The sequence below is a fragment of the Neovison vison genome, chromosome 3 (assembly GCF_020171115.1).
Source record: "Neovison vison isolate M4711 chromosome 3, ASM_NN_V1, whole genome shotgun sequence".
Taxonomy (NCBI): domain Eukaryota; kingdom Metazoa; phylum Chordata; class Mammalia; order Carnivora; family Mustelidae; genus Neogale; species Neogale vison.
The window spans coordinates 26,816,484-26,838,712 of record NC_058093.1 but is presented as its reverse complement, the minus strand read 5'-3'; the positions used below and the strand labels follow the sequence as shown (position 1 = coordinate 26,838,712).

The 22,229-nt window shown below is 43.4% G+C and overlaps 1 protein-coding gene across 1 annotated transcript in view; it reads right to left on the bottom strand.

Moving 5' to 3' along the window:
* Positions 1-22,229, bottom strand: part of XRCC5 (X-ray repair cross complementing 5) — an 87,025-nt gene that overhangs the window by 28,413 nt on the left and 36,383 nt on the right. Inside the window, exons 14-16 of the mRNA XM_044241568.1 lie at positions 18,471-18,667; positions 10,024-10,117; positions 7,855-7,924 (exon numbers count right to left, since the gene is read on the bottom strand). Coding sequence (XP_044097503.1) covers positions 7,855-7,924; positions 10,024-10,117; positions 18,471-18,667 — 361 coding nt within the window. The remainder of the gene's footprint in view (positions 1-7,854; positions 7,925-10,023; positions 10,118-18,470; positions 18,668-22,229) is intronic.

The following is a 22,229-nucleotide window of genomic DNA, read 5'->3' as shown; positions in this document are numbered from 1 at the left end:
GTCCATAACAAACCACAAAAGATTTAAAAAGAAAAAAAAACTTGGGGCGCCTGGGTGGCCTAGTCCGTTAAGCATCTGCCTTCGGGCTCAGGTCGTGATTCCAGGGTCCTGGGATGAAGTCCCACATCAGGCTCCCTGCTCAGCACGGGGGCCCGCTTCTCCCTCTCCTGCATACCCCCGTACTTGTGCTCTTACTCTCTGTGAAATAAACAAGGAAAATCTTAAAAAAAAAAAGGGGGGGGGGGATTGTTAAAAAAAAAAAAAAAAAAGTTAACTGTTCTCTTTTGCCCAAAGGCATCCATGCTGACAATATCCTCAAGCCCTCCTGAAACTGTGCTCCACATCTGAACAAAACTCCCTTCCTTTTTCTAGCCTAAAAAACAAAATTGCCATTTTTAAAACTTTCATGCAGGCATGCCTAACAGACAGGACTAACTGTATCAAATTATACTTGCCACTTCTTTCTGTGTCAGCATATTTTTTGCCTTGGGCTTGCAATTTGAAAGGGGAGGGCCCAAACACTTTTATTGCATTGAAGTGGGACTCCAAGCTGTTTCTAGGCTCCTCTTAACACATTTCAGCTGATTAGTGACTATTTTAACAAAAGCCTAACATCCTTTCCTAAACATCTTAATTGGTTAAGAGCTTCTGTTGTTTGCCACGAGCAGTCACTTTAAGTCATTGATTAAAGCAGTTTGCACATCAGCACAATCTGAAATCAGTTTCCTTCTTCACCCAGCTGGGTGTAGGAAGCAATCTTGAGGACAGCCCAATTCAAGGAGAACCAAGTGCAACGCCCTGCGGGATGGTCACGCACCACGCAAGCAAGAGGCGCAGAACGTATAGGAGGTTGAGGGCAAGAGCCGAAGTGCCCTAAGGAAGTACTTCCCCTGCTCCCTCCTCCCACATCGAGCTCCTGAGCACTCAGCACCAGCCAGCTGGAGAACACACCCTTTCTGGGAAGCACTACTGCTCTGAGTCCCGAGTGGAGCCGCCTGTGAGCAGCCTCCTGGCAGCCCGGCGGGCCGGGTCATCGCGGCAAGCCGACGGGTCCCACGTTCACTGGGGCCTTGAGACTAGACTCTGCTCTTCTGGGGGCTCTGACGTGGGGAAAGTGCTCATGTGAGTTCCCCATTTTCAGCCAGAAGGAAAAATACCCTTTCCATGTTTAACACAAAAAGGGGGAAAAAATCACCCAGCAGGTTGAAGGCAGGAACTTCGGCCTGACAGCAGAGAACGGACCGCTGGAGGCGGGGCGCTGCCGCGGAGCACATCTGGATTCCCTGATCGCTCTCCGAAGAATCTCCGTGCTCACTGACAACAGACCCACAGCAAACAGCCTTTTATTTTTGTACTACCAGTTGGCTCTCTTTCTTAACGGATAGCCAGGCTACATTTTATAAGAACCATACCCTGTAATTAGACATCTTCTGATTCACAGATTGACAGGAACTTGAAAGAATTTAAAAAGCTGAGTAAGAATGGATAGCAGCCTTTTAGGAGCGTTGATGAAAACCAAAAAGATCTGCAGAGTGGTTATGTGTGCATGATGGTCCTTGCTTCCTGTGTCATGTCTTTTTTCTTTCTTCTTTTTGCCTTCATTCAAAGAATTTCATTTTAATTATTTGGTTGACAAGTTTTACTATATTAAAATGTAAACTGCAGGGCAGTGCTGTGCCATTTAATGAAATGTATGCAACCCATGAAGAAGTTTAAGCCACAAGATCCAGTGTCCTCCCCACACGTGTAGCCATCAGTGGAAAGTCAACGACTCCCGGCCTGAGTCCACCCGCATGAAGATCCGCGAGTGAGACCCTCGGGGTCACGGCTGCATAATCATCCTGTCAGTTACTCAATTACCAACACACCCTTGCAGCGGGTCTCCTTTATACTTCCAAATAAATGGATCGCTGTTTCCAAATATGACTTGTCATCAATAAATGAGACATAAAATAACCCTAACAGTCAAGTTCCGGGGTTTAACAATTTAAAACCAAATCAGTCAAAAGGGAATCCTGGGAAGAACAAATGGCATATTTAATAAAAAAAAGATGAAGTATGGACTAAGCCTCTAGAACCCATAATCATGTATTTTCTCTCTCTTGACTAGATGTGTCACAGCTGTTTTGTGAAAAGACTAAGAAAGTATGTCACACTGCTAAAAAATAAGACAGAACTTTATAGGGCTGAAGATGTTTACAATTTCAGTTACTATTTGTATTTCGTATCCTTCTTTCAAGACGTTCAAGGTATCCAACAGAACTTTTTTTTTTAAATTCACCAGCTCTGTGTAAAACAACAGAAAAGGGCTATATTCTTATCTTCCTATGTTTATCTGGAAAGAGAAGCTACATAAACCATACCCAAGATTACATTAACACACACACACACCCAATGGGAAATTTCTCCTAGATCTCAATTCTTGGGGATCCACAGTTTGGGTTTGCCTCATGGCAGAGTCATATAATGCACATAAGTAAACAAAACTGACCAAAAAATGTCTATTTGGCTTTGATGAATGATGTAATTTTATCATGAACTGTTGTCACTTTCTACCCAGTGTTGGTAAATTTTAAGAAACACCCTAGGTGGCTCAGTGGGTTAAACCTCTGCCTTCGGCTCAGGTCATGATCTCAGGGTCCTGGGATCGAGTCCCGCATCAGGCTCTCTGCTCAGCAGGGAGCCTGCTTACCACCCTCTCTCTGCCTGCCTCTCTGCCTACTTGTGATCTCTCTCTCTGTCAAATAAATAAATAAAATTGTTAAAAAAAGAAAGAAAGAAACACCTTTTAACACTTAAGGGATATTGTTTGATAATCAATGAGAAAGAGGTACAAGGGAGAACAAAGGCAAAAAGACCTGAGGATGAAAAGTGGTCCAAAGAAAGTGAGACGGAACAGATACAAGAAAAATAATGAAAGGCCTCAGAGCCAGAAAATAAACTGATCATCACCTAATCAGATGGGTATGTGCACACTCCTGCTCCCTGTGCTAAAATCTAATGGTAAATGTCCATACTGGTCCCGCTTAGGATGGCTCTTCTTGACAGGTTTGTTTTTTAAACCACGCATGCTCCTGTGAGCTCAGGTGGGTGGAATGGAGCTCTACCACCCTGTCACTATTCAGAAGCCTAATACAGAACCTACGATTATTTTCTTAAGTGAAATTTTTCTATTTACTTATTTATTTATTTGAGAGTGCGTGCCCGCACGAGAGAGCACGAATAACGGAAGGGACAAAGGAAGAAGCAGACCGCCTGCTGACCAGGGAGCCCTTTGGGGAGAGCTTGATCCCGGGATCCTGGAATCATGCCTGAGCCCAAGGCAAACAATCAACTGAGCCACCCGGGTGCCCAGAACTTATAATCTAAGTGGCAAAACAGGGTCCAGGGAACAAAGCCTCATTTCATTCTTTTATCTGTCTCCACAGATCCATATTTCTGATTTGTAAGGTCCTCAGAGAACCTATTTTTGACACACCAGGTACATTCAAGCTACTTGACATAGTATCTCATACTTCGTGCGAACATCTCAATTCGGACCCATCTTGATCACATAAATTTAGAGAGTTGAAATAATGTGGCTCTTCCTCCTCCTCTAATCTGCTTTCAACCATTATAGCATTCTTCCTAAGTGAAAGGAGGGAAGAGACAAGGAGTTTGAAATCCATGGTGTTCCTCCAGCGGCTGGTGTTGGACTGTTTACATAAAGGGATCCTGGATTCAAGGAGTCTCTGAGAACGCTTTGGACTCAGGTTCTTCCAATAAGCCATAAGTGCAGACAAGAGACATCCCGGATGAGGGCGCTCATGCACTTAGGACTACCGTGTGAGAGAAACAAGTCTACTTTCACCACTGAGAAATGATTATTATGCAGATGGCTGTGGTCAAGAATTTTTCTCTTGTAAAACTGCAGTGACAGACTGGTGGGGTGGGCAGGGTGGGTGAAGGAAAGGCACCAGAAAAAGAAGAGCACCTCAGAACCAAAGGCAGCTTACAGAAGCATCAGCAGCCAGAAAGAACACGTTCCTGGGGTTCAGTGTCATCTCTAGGCCAATAAGCTTAAGACAAGAAATATCCCTCACACTGAAAACCAGAAGGTAAGAAATTGTGTAGATGCCCAGTTTAGACCGTTGGTGTCCAGGGGAGGATCACAACACTCTCGCTATGACTATATTAAGCCAGATGGAAAGAAATTATATCCATGTTTCAGGTTATAATTATAGATGAACAGGTAAAGTTCTAAGGGTAAAACTACCTTACTCTCTGTTACTGATCATGCTTTTGGCAACTGAATTTAAAAAGATCTACTGGAGATGAGAGAAGAGCTTCCCCCTCCCTTGCCCTAGGCACAGATTCCTGGCAGGGACAGAGAAGAACAATACCAGAAAGGTAGCTTCAAGTTTGGAGGACAACTTTGGGCTTTGGGGAAAGTGAGTCTTCACCACAAAGGGCCTTAGGAGAGATGCCCACGCAGAACAAAGCTAGGAGAAGTAATGAACAAATGAAACTCCTGGAGCTTGAAGCAAGGCAAGGAAGGATGAAAGGGAAGCCAGGTTAGGACCACAAAACAGAATCGGTTGCTCACAGGTGGGCTGTCTCATTTCCCCACAAGCTCTGCAGAAAGTCCACCTTTGTGAGGTCACTACGGAGCTCTGACTGACCCAGTCCTAGACAGAGGAACAGAGGGACACCATCATCACACCAGCAGCAGCGCACCAGGACTCAGTCACATTCAACATAAAAGGTTGGTCTCCTCCTCAGAAGTCCTACCTACAGACACAAGGTTGAAAATATATGACCTTATTATGTCTGAAAAACAACAAAAATGTGTAGGAAAAGAGGGCATTAGGAATCAGGAGAAACAGTCAGTTAAATAGAAAAATTCAGTACTTGAAAAAGACATAGATTTGAATCCCTGTGTGATTTTGGGAGGAAGTTCATTTCTCCTAGTCATACAGTTTGTCCCCGAAAGTGGGGAGAATGCTACCTATTGTAATTTATATGCCCTGTAGGGGTCACCTGCCCTTGTCACTTTCATAAGATTGCTTCGAATCCCCAATTCCACGGCCTGGGGAAACACTGTTTTCTGGACATGTGTGCAAATTCTTAAAAATTTACGCTCTCATGAGCTCTTCAGACTCTGGTCTCCTATGCTCTCAGGTCCTTTCTCTCTCTGCCTGAAGTAATTCCAGACCCAAAACTCTTATCTCTTTACCAGTTTCCCCAAACAGAGCTCTCAAACCAAGGAATCCAGAATTTTATTGACACTGAAGACTGGCAGTTATGAGCTGGGAACACACTGCTGAACAGTGTCCTTATATACATTCATTCACTTCCTCTCTACCTTTTCTTTCTTTCTTTCTTTCTCTTTTAAGATTTTTATTTATTTATTTGACAGAGATCACAAGTAGGCAGAGAGGCAGGCAGAGAGAGGAGGAAGCAGGCTTCCTGCTGAGCAGAGAGCCCGATGTGGGGCTCGATCCCAGGATCCTGGGATCATGACCTGAGCCGAAGGCAGAGGCTTTAACCCACTGAACCACCCAGGCGCCCCACTTCCTCTCTACATTTTCTACTCACCCCTTTCTTTCCTGAACTAGCTCTCCAGTTTTTCTACTTCTATGATGTTAATAGATTCCCTCTTCTCTGAACCCTAACTGGCCAACCACCAAGCCGAGACAGAGGCTTAGCCTCTACCCTAAGCAGTTACCAAAATATTTTTCCAGTTAAAAAAAAACCAACAAACCGACTTTTCTCAGAAAATTCTAGCACCAACTATTAAAGCTCTACCGTCTTCTCCACTTGCTCACATGACTGCAAGAGTGCTATGTGGGGTAACGGAGACAAAGAATATAATAGCTCAGCATATGCTATTACATACAGAATATGCTGGCACAATGACTTTAACATAGCAGACACTAGTGGCTGCCTTTACATTCTTGATCATGCCAGATTTAGTCCCTAAAGAGACCACGCCTTTATCAGCCAGAAAGACTAGTCCCTTCCAAAGGGAGGACCCCTGCCTTTGGCCGAGGTAATCGAAACATAAAATCGAAAGCTAAGAAGGCCTCCATCTTTCTTCAAATAGATGATAATCATGATAGACAACAGCTGGCTGACTTCTGACAGTAATGACTGTGCATTCTTCCAAACAGTCACAATATGCAGCCAAGCAGAAAAAGCACAGGTATGAATGCCGTGAATGCTCCCTTCTATCACCCCCATACATGAAAAAGAGAAATTCTGAAGTACTGTTTCCACCAATCCTTCTTGAAAGCTGTCACTTTAATTTTAGAGCCCATTCATCTACTGAGTTGTAGTTTTGTTTTGTGTTAAACTCAAGAGATTTTCTCTTATATGGCAGCTTTTAACAGGACAAAAAGCTCTGTCCCCACCTCAAAACACAAAACACATACAGAATATCACAGTAACAAAGCTTGTCTTCCTTCGGAAATTCTCAGGGGCTGGCTTCCGGTGTCCCTGCCAAGAGGATGGTCCAGGAGACCGTATGCTCTGGGGCCCAGCTGGTCACGACTACCTTTGGGCAACAGTACAGCAAGCTAAGGCATCTTGCTAGGATTCCTGGAGTCTCAAGAAGTAACCTACACCTATGCTACGCACTGCAGAGGTCAAACTAGAAACTGAAGATTTTCCTAGACATCTGGAATCATTTCCCCTGCTAAAATGTCAAGAAGCTGGGAAAGAAGTTCTGTGCACAGGTTCACATAAACAGAGGAGGCAGCTCAGACAGGCCTGACCCCGGGTGGCAATAATGAACACAATGTTCTCATACGCACAAACCCGCAGGATTAGAACTGCCAGCCACCACTCCTTAAAGAGTAAATAAACACAGGAACTGGAACAGTCAAGTGAATGAATGTTGGTCCCAGATCCTCTGTCCTTCTAATATGAGCCCAAGCCTAAATGCAATTCCAGGTTATAATTCATAAAGATAAAGTGTGAGGATGTAGTCAATTTTAGAAAGATCAGATCTAGTTGCAGCAGCAGAGTGTTCTGGGACTTGTGTAAAGAGGCTCAAACCCTTAGGCCTAGAACAAGATTTACAGGTCACTGAAAAGAGGAAGATATGACACAAAAATGTTTTATTCCAGGGGCACCTGGGTGGCCCAGTCGTTTAACCATCAGACTCTGGATTTCGGCTTAGGTCATGACCTCAGGGTTGTGGGTTCAAGCCCTGCACTGGGCTCTGTGCTCAGCTCACAGTCCGTTTGTCCCTCTCCTTTTGCTCTTCCCCCCTGCTTTCACTGGCTTTCTCTTTCTCAAATAAATAAATAAATACAAAATATTTTTTTAAAAAATATTTTCTTCTGGGGCGCCTGGGTGGCGCAGTGGGTTAAAGCCTCTGCCTTCAGCTCAGGTCGTGGTCCCAGGGTCCGGGGATCAAGCCCTGCATCGGGCTCTCAGCTCAGTGGGGAGCCTGCTTTCTCCTCTCTCTCTGCCTGCCTCTCTGCCTACTTGTGATCTCTGTCTGTAAATAAATAAATAAAAATCTTAAAAAAAAAAAAATGTTTTATTCCAAGCTCATTCACAAGATCCCAGAGAACTTCCGTGAGGTGGAACCAAAACCTCTAAGGTTCTGGCCTACGGTTTTCTTAATAAAAAGCCCTACAGATTAGCTCTTTCCCTGCTTGGGCAGACCTGTGCTGAGTTCACCCTGTGCTCAGAATGTTGCTCTGATGATCTCACCAGCGACAATCACAAAGGCCCACCAGGAAAGAAACCCGCTATATAAGGTTACCAACAAAAGGCTACATACGCTTCTTAATCTAGATTATAAATCTATCGCCCTAATTACGTATCTTCCATTAAATGCAGAGCCAACAGTGCAGCACTCACCTTCCTCAAAGCTGGCCTTCTTCTGCCTCACTAGAACACGGAAGTTTTCAGCAGGATTCACACTTCCAACCTAGAACACATGCACGGACAATAAACCCACAGATCACTTCTCTTTTTGGCAGCACCTCAGGCAATAGGAGATGGCTTAATGTAGTAAGTTTGCTCTTATAAAATAAAACCAAAGACAAAGAGAAGGTCCTTTCTATTCATTTCCCTTTCTGGGATTGTGCTCAAAGCAGATTCCTGTGGCCAAAGAGCTGCCATCTGTACTTCCACTTACCTCTCTTTCTGGAAGCTGACTTCTTTCCAGAGAGGTCAGAAGTATTACAACCTAAGTCACCAGTCAGCTCAGCCGGAAAGCTTTATGGGACACAATGCTGGTACATCCAGACACCCAACCAATTAGGAAGGGGAGGATTCTATGGTTTGGGGTCTGTCCAGAATATATTCGCCCCACGGAAGATGACACGAGGAATACTGCCTGATACTTGGTTTGCTGAAATGCCCTTTTGTGGGGACTGCTGAGGTCTCTTTGGCATTGAAGTTCTAGTAGAACATGCAAACATGTCCAAGCTGCCCATGTCCCCCCAGAATAAAAGCAGATATTGTGTAAAGATTTACCATAGTGCGAGGGGGGAAGTTTCAAAGATGAAACTATGCCACACTATATAGCACTTCCTGATCCTGGTCTTTAATCTTCCAGTCCCAACCTAGAGACACCTGGATGGCTCAGTCAGTTAAGCAACCGACTCTTGATTTTGGCTCAGGTCATGTTCTCTGGGTTGTGAGATCGGGCCCCGCATGAGGCTCCATACTGGACGTGGAGCCTGCTTAAGATTCTCTTTCCCTGGGTGCCTGAGTGGCTCAGTCATTAAATGTCTGCCTTCAGCTCAGGTCATGATCTCAGGTCATGATCACATGAGGCTCCCTGCTCTGTGGGAAGCCTGCTTCTCCCTCTCCCACTAACCATGCTTGTGTTCCTTCTCTTGCCGTGTCTCTGTCAAATAAATAAATAAAATCTGGAAAAAAAAAAAAAAAAAGATTCTCTCCCTCACACCCTCCCTGTCCTACCCTCTCCTTAAAAAAAAAAAAAAAAATAACAAAAAAACCCCAGAAACAGAAACAGGGGTGCCTGGGTGGCTCAGTGGGTTAAAGCCTCTGCTTTCGGCTCAGGTTATAATCTCAGGGTCCTGGGATCGAGTCCCGCATTGGGCTCTCTGCTCGGCAGGGAAGCTGCTTCCTCTTCTCTCCCCTGCCTGCCTCTCTGCCTACTTGTGCTCTCTGTCAAATAAATAAATAAATTCTTAAAAACAAAAACTTCCAGTCCCAACCTAATAGGCCCAAAGTAACACTCAGTTCACAGGGGAGAAGATGACAGGCTTCTATTATCCCTGGTAAACTTTGGTACAAAATGCAAAAGTTTCCAGTTGGCTCTGGCATAGCAGTCAGAAAAGCTCTCAGAACAACTAAGGTCATGATCTTTCTTCCTTTACTGTAAAACACTGAAATAAAAATCTAAATCATTTTAAGATGTTCAGTTTTCCTGGGAGCCTTTCTTTTTAGGGTGGAAAAAAGGCATGCCTTAATGCTAACTATCCTTCCTAGTGCATTTGGCTAGTAAGGGACAATTTTTAAGGTTCACTGATTCAAAATAATGCCACTTAAGAGAAGGCAATACATTCAAGTTCCAAAACCTTCTCACATTAAATAAAGTGTCAAAGGATCCCTGGTTTGAGAAAATCTTAAACTTGTGAAGCCTGTTCTGAAGTTATACATCAGAAAAGAAATGGAGGAGTCATGCTCTTAAATTTTACATATTCGGAGACTAAGACTCCTCTCATCAACCTCCACTTCTATCATTTTAACTAAACAGAGTTTACTGCAAAGTAAAGCCAACCAAAAATTCTCTCCCGGAAGTGCTACTACTGAGCTCTTCCAGGCGCTGCACACTACATGTGCTCTGCGCACATGTGTCACGGAGCTACTTCTGTAATTCATTCCCTGACAATAAAGGAAGCAGTGTGGGAAGGAGGTACACGGTTCCTATATTAGAGACACCTGAGAAAGTAAATTACTAACGGACGAACAAAAATTGCTGCAATCCTCCTCCCACCCCCCAAGTCCCAACCTTCCAGGAAGGCGGAAGCACCCTGGGGAAGTTCTGCTTACACTGGTGACGCTGCCTTCAGCCAGGCTGGAGACGCTAAAGCCAGCCGCCCCTTCCTCAGTCTTCAGTTGTTTAGAAGTGGGTCCCTCTTCATGGCTGGAAAAAAAAATAAATGGATTTTTTTCTCTTAAACCAGACTAAATAATACTAAAACCAGACATGGTTGACCTGTGAAGTATACATTTATTTTTCAAGGGTCAAAAATCAACAGCCCTGCTTAGTTCTTCTTGACAAGGAGCCTGCCCCCCACAGGCCCAGAATTTCTGAAGGCCTGCCAGGAGCAGCCCTGGCTCTGCATCACAGAGCCAGAAAAGTCATAATCAGTAGCCGCAGCACAGAGCCCCCTCCAAAGAGGAAGCTACAAGCAAAAGTAAAGGAAATCCGGCATTTCAGGAAGAGACTCATTTGCCCTTCAGATACCATTTGCTAGCTTCTATCTCAGAATCGATAGCTATTAGCTTTCCATGGACATGGATGACCTTTGGGTCTAATACTCCATCTTATCCACCAGGTATGCAACAGCTTTATAAGCTTCTACTCACAGCTGTTAAAACTTACTAGACCATCCCTAATTAAATATGCAAGACCTTGTTCTTAGAGAAGTCCTTAAACTATAAAAAACTACTTTCAAAAAAAAGCCTTTTAATTTGTTCTTTTATAAACCTAATTCTGTTTTGGGCAATATGTTAACAGTCCAACAGCATCTGTGTAGTAAGGGAAAGATGATTCCAAGGAACCATATCAAACATCTTGTCTTAAGTAACATGCTGGCTTCTACAGCCTGCCTTAAAAAGTCAAGAGGAGGACAAATTAATTGCAAAGGAGAAGAAAATCAAATCCAAAGACTCTGCCTATAAGCTCCCTTAAGCTGCTGAACATAGAGATACGAGAATTTTTCTCCCAGACAAATAATAAATCTGGGGTGAAAGCAGCTGTCAAGAAATGGCTGAATGAGAAGGAAAGTTAGCAACCAAGATCTAGTATCTCTAAACGTGGTATGTTTCTGTTCAAAAGCCCAACCTTCAGAGAATGAGCCTTGAAGAGGTTATCCTAAAAACAAAGAAAAATGAGGCATAAGCTGGCTTATTCAATGATATTTAAATAAAGAATCTCTCAGTGTGAGAAAAAAGAACTGAAGTAATTATTATAGCCTCACAAACATGAATTCAAACCTTTATTACTTGACATCTTTCCATTCACCACTTGCCTTTTTCCCTTTGAAAAGTAAAGACAGAAAGATAGAGACCAGGAAACATGAAAAGGGGTGAGTGATTCAGAATAAGAAATAACCACACAAAGCCTGGATGGCAAAAATGGGAGGAAAAATGCCCAAGCACAAGGAAGCATGAAATTCTGTCAGAACTGGAGTCCTTTTAAAAAAGTCACAGCCAGGGCGCCTGGATGGCTCAGCCGAAGCCGCTGCCTTCGGCTCAGGTCATGATCTCAGGGTCCTGGGATCGAGTCCCGCATCGGGCTCTCTGCTCAGCAGGGAGCCTGCTTCCCTCTCTCTCTCTCTGCCTGCCTCTCCATCTACTTGTGATTTCTCTCTGTCAAATAAATAAATAAAATCTTAAAAAAAAAAAAAAAAGTCACAGCCATCTCAGTGAACCTTTCCCATTTCTTCCCAAGAGCAATGCAATACTCATGGATTCAAGTCTCACGTTTTCCACTCACCCTGGACCCTTTAAGCTGCCCTAAAGGTATTGACTGGTATTTTAATTCTTGTATATCTAGAATATCTAGTCTAGTAAGTGACTCCCCTCGCTGGTCTTCAGTTTGCTCCTCAGGAAAACACTATGATGAAAAGTACAAGCAAAAGTAAAGGAAATCCGGCATTTCAGGAAGAGACTCATTTGCCCTGAGCATGAGCATATGACTACTCATCAACAGTCTCCAAAAATAAAAATCACCGCATACAGTGCTGTTAAGAAGCATTAAATATATAAAAGCCCTACGCTAAGTTCTGTGAGAACACAAGGTTGAATCGCATGAAGAATTTCTTACACCTTCCAAAATATGGTTCTAGCGATGGAAGGACAAAGAGACCTATATACCAATCCTCCAGGACTGGGCAGATAAAGGCACCAAGCAGAAAGTAGTGAAAATTTGAATATGGTTAATATTCTCAAGACTGAACCATTTAACAGCATTATTAGGAATTTAATATATATTAAATGAATATTGTCTCTCTCTCATGGGAAAGGGCAATGACTCTCATCCCAAAATTATCTAAGGAAGCTGAGCTCCAGAAGGATAGAAATCATCCACGCAAGACCCTAGCAGACATACAAAAGTCAACAGCTGCTGCAACTGGATGTCAGAACCATGGACAATTTACTATTCTTTCTCATTTTATTATTGTCTTTTATAAGTATGTATATATTTTGTAAAAGTATGTATATATTTTGTAATTCATCTATTTAGCCAGACATTTACCTAATTGTTACTATGTGCTGGCCACTATACTAGGCTCTAGATTGTAAATGTGTAAAATATAATGCCCAACCAACACTTTCAGGAAATTCAGCCAAATAAAAGAGATAAAGATACAAACAAGTGATTAACAAACTACTGTGGTAAGCAGCAAGTCCCTCTAAGAGGACGGCCAGTTGCTGTACTGGGCTGGGGCATGAAAGGCAGGCTGGGAAGCAGTGAGAAAGGAGGACAGGAAATAACAGCAGTTCCCCCTTATCCATGGTCTTGCTCTACCGTTTCGGTTACCCGCGGTCAACTATAGCAGATGATCCTCTTTATGACTTATGGTCCAAAGGTCAACAGTAGCCTCACGCTACGAAACAATGCCTACATCATTCACCTCATTTCATCTCATGCAGGCATTTTATCATCTCACAGCATCACAGGAAAGATGAGTCGAGAGGGACCACATTATTACAGTATATTATTATAACTGTTTTCTTTGATTATGATTGCTGCTGATCTCTTGCTGTGCCTAAGTTATAACTTAAACTTTATTGTAATTATGTAATACGTATAAAGGAAGAAAACTTAGCAAGGATAGGGTTCATTACTATATATAGCTTCAGGCATCTGCTGGGGGTCTTGTAACAGATCCCCCCATGGATAAGGGGGGACTGCTGTACCTAAATCACGGACACAGAAACTGCAAGGAGAAAGTGGATCTCTAGGGAGCTAGACTATGAATAAGTACTTTTCTTGCCACTTACTAGGTTTTCTCATTTGTGTAACGGAGTTTGATCTTAAGTCAATGCTAATGGAAAGCCACTAAAGCAAAGGTTTTTAATCAGGGGTCCAAGGATAGTGACAAGGAATATGTGAATCACCTGAAATTACATGCAAAATTTAGTATATTAGGTCATTTTCCTGGGAGAGAGGGTTCACAGTTGTTTGTTTTTTATTAACATATAATGTATTATTTGTTTCAGGGGTACAGGTCTGTAATTCATCAGTCTTACATAATATACAGCACTCGCCACAACACATACCCTCCCCAATGTCCATCATCCTGCTGCCCCATCCCTCCCACCACCCCCTCCACTCCAACAGAGGGTTCAGTTTTTATCAGATAATTGAAAGGGTCCATCATATGCACACATATATACACAAAGATTTAAGAATCACTGTGTTGATGTGATCAGATTTGTTTGAAAAAAAAAAAAAAAAATCACTCAGGTCACACGATGGATTGGAAATAGGTAAGACCTGAAACGGAAATCAGTTTAGGTTTTAGCTCAGTAAAGCATGCTAAACTGAGGCCTGTAGAAGGGCAATGGCAGTAGGGGAAGCTAATAAGAGCTAACTTTTTTTTTTTTAAACATTAACCACAGGCTAGTTACTACACCAAGCGCATTTAAAATACCTCAGTTAAACTTCACAACAACCTTATATAGAGAGCTCTCATTACTGACCTTTTACAAATGAACAAACCAAGGTTCAAAAGTGCCTGACCTTGTCTAAAGCACACAGTTAGTAAGGGGGCCCACAAGGAATCCTGTACTCTCAGCCACTCTCCCATAGGGCTCTGAAAGGTACCTATTTGTTACCTCAAATAGCGCAGAGCAACTTGTCAATTTTTATCACCGTTGAAAGGAAATGCTTCAATTTAGATCCAACGTAGAGTTGGATGACTGACTACAAAATCAATGCTATTAGCCACTATTCTAACCGGAAGCAAAGGAGGAGGTTTGAGGTAAAGCTAACACAACTTGGTAAACCAATTAGACATGGAAAGTAAAGGAAAGGTATTGACTCCCTGAAAATTAAGTGTCGTTCACTGAAACACAGAATAAAGCATGAAGAGGGTTTGAAGGGAGCATGGAAGGAGACAGAAGATGATGAAGTCATTTCCGGACACACTGAACACGAGGGATCTACAGACACTTCAGATGTCCAGAGCCCAGGATGGAAGTATATGAGAATAGACAGATACTCAGTAGTTTTTGAAAACCTGTACGTGAAGTAACAAAAGGTCTGGGGACATGCATTGCTAAGGCAACATGGCATAATGGTTGGGAAGGTAAGCTCTGGAGTCAGACTGTATGTAAACCCTTTTTCCCAGTATTTAACCTACTGTGATCTTGGGCAAGTTTTTTATCTTCTCGAAGCCTCAGTGTCCTCAGTTTTAAGAGGGACTTAACAAAAGAATCTACTCCCTAAGACGGCCAAGACAGTCCACACAGGTAAGGCATGTTTACAACACACATACTTGTGTCCAAGACACGTCAGCTCTTTCTGAGGAGTCCTACAGGACAGAACATGAACACTTAAGACGCAACAGGGTGGGGGATGGGGGGGTGGCAGACCCCAGAGGCATCTTAGAGGAAACTGCAAAGGTTTAGAAAGAAAATTCTGGAGAAGCTAAAGTTAAGGAAGATATAGGAGTCCCAAGGAGGAAAATAACTGACAATGTCAAGTGCTACTAGGAGGTTAGGAAAGGAAAGGACCGTCAGGCTGAAGGAAACTTCACAGTTAGTGTCTTATGGAAGACAGATTGCAGGGAAATGGCTGGGAAAAGCAGCAGTGCAGACTTTTCTTCCAATATGCCTACCTTATAGAAGAAAAAAAGATGATAACAGGCAGCAATCAGACAGAGAAAACTGACAGCATGATTGTATTTTGGCTTAGAGGAAACAAATACAATCCCAATGTGTAGAGGCAAAGGAGTTGATCAGAGGGAAAAGATGAAAATACAGAGAGAGGGAGGAAATTATTAGCGGACTAAGGCATCAGATGAGACAGAAGATGACATCCCAGGATACAGGTGAGAAGGATGGATTTTGGATAGGACAAGGCACACCCTTCCACTGAGACCTGAAAGAAGGAAGTAGGGGTGCCTGCGTGGCTCAGTTGGTTAAGGGTCTGCCTTAGCTCAGGTTATGATCCAAGGGTCCCGGAGTTGAGCCTCACATTCGGCTCCCTGCTCAGTGGAGGGTCTGCCGCTCCCTCTCTGTCCCTTTCCCCCACTTGTATGCACACTCACTGTCTCATTCAAATAAATAAAATCTTAAAAAAAAAAAGAAACAGGGAAAATAAGTGAAGGCAGATGCAGCACAGGTATATTTTTAGAGGAAATGGGCCACAGAACTGACGCATTCCACCTACGGGCCTCTATCTTCCTTAGGACATTGTTATCACCATCGGAGTCATCTCGAACATGCCAGGGACATGACAAAGATTTTGTAAATCGTTTCCTCACCCACACTGTATGCTTTCTATGTGTTAGGCACTGTATTGGGTTCTAGCCCTCCAGTAGTCAACAGCATATATTACTCAATTAACCCTCACGACAACTCCATGAGAACTATACCCAGCAACCCTATTTACCCAGGTGGAAACTGAGGCTTAGGGTGGACAAGCAGCTTGCACCAACGGTCACACTGCAGAGCGAGAGGACCAACTCACACTGTCGGACTCTGGAGTCCGAGGTCTCTACCAGTAATCAGGTGAGGCTGGTCGCTGAGGGTATGTGGGGAGGATCTTAGGGGACTTGAAAAGAGGAGAAAAGTTTAGACTGTATCTGCACAGAGACAAAAAGAAATCAAGATCACAGAGAAGTTAGATGCACAAACAGGATTAGACCTCCAATGTCATAATTCTCACATTCAAGTTCCCTGTCCAAGAGACATTATTGTTTCAAGGGTGTGCAGCAACAGAGAGAGGCAATGCTTTCATATGGTAGGGGTAAAAGTACATTTTGGGACTACATTGTCAGGTGGTGCTCTTACCTTCTTGAAATGAATGAAATCACACCCAATACTCAGGCTTCAATAGGTCCAGCATGAGTAGTAGATCTTCTCAAATATTTGATGTTTTATTGGATAATGATACTATTACTGCTTTGGGTTCTGACTCCTGCCTTCCTTTCAAATAGTTCAAACAGCTTCAGTATCTGTAATTTCATGGTTAAAATATCTCGAGATGAGGCTGTTTTTATGTAGAGAAACTCTTGTAAAGGTAAATTAACCAGAATCAGATCGAGAGTGTCAAAGCTGGAATAAAAACTGGTGATTCCCAGCTCAGGACTCCTGTCTTGGCCTGACACCTCCTCACAGACATTTGCCCACTCTCCAATCTTAGCCCCTCACCTCTACAATGAAACTATGTACTGTGAATATGGAGGTGCTGAGTAGACACAAAAACATGGCTGTTGTTAGCAATTTTTCCCTGGTAGGGAGACCACCTCTAAAGCTGACTGAAGCCACATCATTAAAATTGAGGGGTTTAAGAACCTTGCAGAAGGGACTGAGTCATTCTTCATAAATACAGGAACGACTCAATAAATATTTGTTAAATGAGTCATTTCTGCAGTTCTTAAAAACCTGGAAGATTTCTGAGAAGAAAGGGCTGAGAACAGGCATGTGAGTAGGTGTGTGTGAGCGAGATAATTCCCAGGCCCCCAGCCCATAACTTGGCCCTGTCGCAAACCACTACGGGAGGAGAGCACCAGCAGCCCGTGCACTCTGGCTTCCTCAAACAGTGAGCAGGAGGAACAGAGCTGAAGGTGTCATCACTGTGGGGAGCAAATCACAGAACAACAGTCTTCCTGGCCTTCGTGGTATGTTTTTTAACCAGCTAATTTACATTTTAATCAACTAGAGGAGGGAGAAACGGCCCATTTCTTTCCCACAACACCAGAAGGTAATCAGGATCATGAACTGGAGCTTTAATACGCAGAGAGAGAACAGCCACATGACTGCAGCGAAACCACAGCAAACCTGTCTCGGGCAGAAAGGGCCTCAGAAGTACACAGAGCTGTTTTAAAATCCCAATCCAGAGGGATACACCAGCTGAGGAGAGGAGAAGGAAAGTGGATTTATAGTGACAGTCTTCCTGTGTAAAGAGAAAGAAACACCTCTCCAGGATGTGTTAGGAACACACATGATAGAATATACCAATGCCATGATGTTTTATTTTCAGTTCTGACAAGGCCTGGGGTATTAACCTCTATAAAGAGTCACAGATGATGCACAGCTTTCTATTCAACTTGGAAAGTATTTCAATAACTTAATAATTTACAGAACCCTGTGATGGTTTCTGAAAATTATTCCGTACTCTTCCAATGGGGTATTTACAAACAATATGCTTTAGTTTGTCAATAAAGATACATGTGTGGGAAAGAAATCAAAGAAAAAAAAGGGAAAAAAAAATTATGGTCTATAACTGACTCTTAGAATGTAACCTAAAGAAATGAATAGATCATTTTGATTTGGGGAGAAAAGTCACCAATAACTGAACCCACACCTGGCAAAAATCAATGTTATACACCCAAATGATTCTGAATCATCAACCATAACTTCTTATAGTTTTTGTTTTGCTTTGAATGGAAACTGACACAGACTGTAAACAGAATCTGTGAGAGAAAAAACTTAATTCAGCTACTTCAAAGCTTGACCGTAGGAAAAGCATTTTGCAGTCCTTAAACTACAAATCCCTTCCTCCTGGCATACCCAGGTCCATCACTGATACGGTACGAGCACAGGTAAAGAGCTAGGTTTTCATCCTCCCTCCCACTTTTCCTCCAAAAGTCTCACTGCTATTCTCGGAAGCCAGCCCCCCAACTGAAAAACCTTATGACCTTGACTCCTGTCCTCTCATTCCCAGCACCCTACTTTAAAAACAATAAAGGTTAGTCTTAAATGTTCAAAAACTGTTTAGCCTTCCCATTAAACATAAATCACCAAGACTGTGATGCTGATCAAAATATCAACAACCCAGAAGACAGCTCTAAATTCCAGATAGAAAAAAAAAAAGAAAGAAAGAAGGAAAAAAGAAATTCCAGGTGAATTTGTAAGGGTAATAGATCTACAATGGACAGACAGGAGAAACAACTACTTTCAATGCAAGGGTCAAACATCAAAAGGTTTCCTCCTTCAAGCACAGACCCATAGGCAACCCTTAATTCTAGAGGTCCTCTAAGACCTGCCCAGTCTCACATGCTCCAGTGTCAAGTGCAACTACATCGAGTACTTACTTGTCTTGGAAAATGTCCTGAGCAGTCACTTGATCCTTTTTCTTGATGGCTTCAGTAAGTGGGAAAACAGTCTTTATTTTAGAGAGCGGAATTTGACATTGAGCGGTCACCTCAGTGGGGGGGTCCAGCATATTCAAAATATGCTGCTGAATTGGGGGCAGACGCTCCTGGGGATGTAAAGCTCTGTGTAGCAGACACTGTGGAAAAGGAAGAAGGGTTTTGAAACGCAGATGTAGACATCATACATGACTTCACTGCAATTTTTGATCAGAGCTCCTGCATGTTTAGTTTGCGAGGGCTACAGGATTCCTACCACGTGCAAAAGGGAACAAAGACGTGGCCTTGGAAGCACCTGGGTTAGCAGGACACCAGCTCTGAGCCTGGAAGCGACATCAGCTGGAGGCCTCTTAGAGAAAAGGCTCATCTTACAGAAAGAGGCTGCTGTTTCTACCACCTGGACGATAGGCGAGTCTCCCTAAGACCCATCATTCCAGAAGTGTCTAATCCTTCTAGCTCCCCTCAGCAGACTGCTTTCTCCCTTGCATAATCTTAGACGACGATGTGTTGGGGGGGGTGAAACGGGGCTCAGGCGGAGCTGCCAAGTTCAGTGAGTCCCAGGAGGAAGTCTGCAGGAAAGACAGAATACTGGTCTGTCCCAAACCCTCCCAGAGTGCCGAGTTTGGGCTCTTCTCCATCCATTTCTGTCCACATGCTCTCCCATCACTCTTGTCTGGGGACCATCTCCTCTCGTGGGATCCACCGCGATCACCTTCTAACGGGTCTCCCTGAATCCATTTCCACCATACTGTGAAGCCGGAGCGGTCTTAAACCAAGCCCTTCCCACACCTGAAGAAATGACACACACCGCAGCGCTTCCCTCATCTGCCTCCCTCCTCTCTCCTCCCTCCCTCTCACACCCCAACTAGGCCAGGCTCCTCCTTGCTTCACCCCCATGCCAGTGCGGCCCAGCCTTTGGGGCCTGTGTTTATCGCTCTCTCTGCCTCATAGGGCTTCCCTTAGATCTCCACGGAGTTGGCCCTTTTTCATCCTTCTATTCTCTGCTCAAATATCGCCTCCTCAGAGAGGCTCAACCTGACACTCTGTGAAGGAGCCCCTCTACTCCCATCCGGCCGCCCAGCTATTTCCTGTGCCCCTGTTTTCTAGTTTGTAAAGCATTTAACATTATCTAAAGTTATCTTATCAATCTTATCACTTATTATTTAACCTCCCTTCTTAAAAGCAGAGATCTTGTTTGTCTTGTTAACTGCTGAATGTCAGGTACCCAAAACAGTGGGTGGCAATGATAAGCAGGCAACAGGTACCCATGGAAGGAATAAAGGATTCTTTCCTAGGACTCTGTTTGTTGACACGAGTGTCAGGAAGCGGTCCCAAGAACAAGGCTGGGATAGAGTCTAGGGCTGGTTCTGCCCTGCTCCAGTAAGTGGAGACCTGGATAAACCACTTACACTCAGTCCCTGGTACTGCTTTCTGGCTGTGAATGCTAGCATCTGCCCAGAAAAGCAAATACTATCAAAGGAACACAGGAAGGTAAGCAGCAGGAGGAGTACAAGGAGGTAAGCAAAATGAAACTACCAATTCAATGACCTTTTCTTTCCTTTGCTCTACATTCCAAAATTCAGTTGGAGAACAAGACTCCTATTATTCCCACCTTCAAAGACTTAAACATTGGTAATTTCAAAGAAAAAAAAAAAAAACCTAGAGAGCTGGAAAGTTCTTATAATTCAAAATACTGTTTAATATCCCAAGGTATATATGATTCCTACTGCCCCACTGTTTTCCTACCCTGTAGAAAATGTAAGCTGACGTATCCATTCTAAAGAACAAAAAACTGCAGCTTAAATAGTAAATATTGTCTAAGTTGACATCCTCTAGAACTTTCATGTGCCACCCCCTCATCCCAATACACCAAACCACACTCTTCCTTCTCCATATTAGATTCATTTGTCTCAGAGTCTGATTCCCATTTTCCTCTTTCCTAATTACTCAACGTTCCCTTGAGCAACAATAACATCAACTCGTTTAATGTGAAGCAAAAGGAGAAACCAAAGTGATCCCAAACCCTGTGAATCTACCCCCAACCTTCTTGTGCATGATTCTTAATTCACAGTGCTCTCCCTCAGGTCATTAAATTATCTACAAAGCTTAGAAAGCCCTCAAGATATAAGCAGTAATCCAATACCCAAATAACAGACTGTTCTGGAAGATTCTGCGATATTCAACTGACATTTCTGGGAAAAGAAGTAGGGCAAACAATGGACAAATATCCTACCCAACCGCCCCACCGAACAATATTCCAGATCTTCAGTATGAATTCCAGGCAATTCTTTCAAACAGTGTCATCACCCTACAGGATGTGTTCTAAAGCATCAACCACTCAGGTTTTTTCAAAGGATATGTTTTAGATAAAATTAAGCAAGATACTTATCAAATTCATTCACTCAAAAAACCTCAATTCATTTAAAATTGGAAGTTATGAGGAAGTAACACTTTTTAATAGAGGAGCTGAGATTACAATCTTGAATTTATTTCTCTTTTACAAACTGTTTTTACTTCATGTGATTTTTACAATTTGAAAAAGGAAAAAAAATCCACAGGCCACATGGTTAGCTTATAAGCTACCAATATGTTGATTTTACCAACACTGTATCAATGATTTAATAAGAGGCTGGTGTTAGGGTATACTTCCCCTAAAATGTATCTTTCAGCACTTCTTTTCAAAATTCAGAATTAAATTAACCTGTTGCCAACAAATTGATGGTTAACCTCTCCATCCTTCTGCCCCTTACTCCCAGCTCATTTCCTCTCAGCTATGAAATGTTTCATTTATAAAGGGAACGTTCCTGGACCCCACATCCTTGTTAGCTTCCCATGTCCCCTCTCTCTTTCCCTCCCTCAGTGGAGCCCTCTCCCCCAGCACTGGACAGTGCCACTACTGGTCCCCGCCCCCCTACTCCACTGGCGCCCCCACCCCCCTGCCCCCGGCCCTCAGTCAGCAAGGGCCCTCAGCATGTGCTCACCCTCACTTGCCAGTGTGCAGCATCTGACTTGTTCTTTCCTTCTGGACATGCTTCGCTCCCTGTGCTTTCCAAGGCACCAGCTTCTCCCTAGTTCTTTCAACCTCTCTGACTTTTTTGGGTGGGGGTGGTGGTGGTGACAGGAACATTTCGTTTTGTCTTTTAACAACCCTTCTTTTTCTGTCTATCCCTAATTACTCACTCATACATTGGTGTTCAGGACTCCATTCCCTTTTCTTCTCATGCAATGTACTATCCCCAGGGGATCTCATTCACTTCTATTTCTACATGAACGAAGAGGACTCTCAAGTCCCTAATTCTCTCCTGGGCTCTGTACCTCTACTTCCAACTTCCCACTGGGTGCCTGTACCGGGATAGCCGACAGCTCAAATTTAACCCCTGCAAACATACACAAACTGCTTTCTCTGTCTGTTCATTCTGTATTCCCCATTGTCATTGACAGTGAGGCCATCCTTCCACACTTCTTCAACCAAGCTAAGATCCTGTTCTCTCCAATTCTGAGTTCCTCTGCCTTCACATTTTCCCTCTCTGCTCTCCCTGTCACTATTTAATTCAGGCCTTCCCAGGGCCCACTGCATCTTTTCTAATGGGTCTCTGCTCTGTCTCCACGTCATGGCCAAATCCCATTTCTACAAATCTGTCACCCACCTGCTGACAAAACCCTGCCGGTACTTGCCACTGCCTATAGGGTAACACCCAGGGG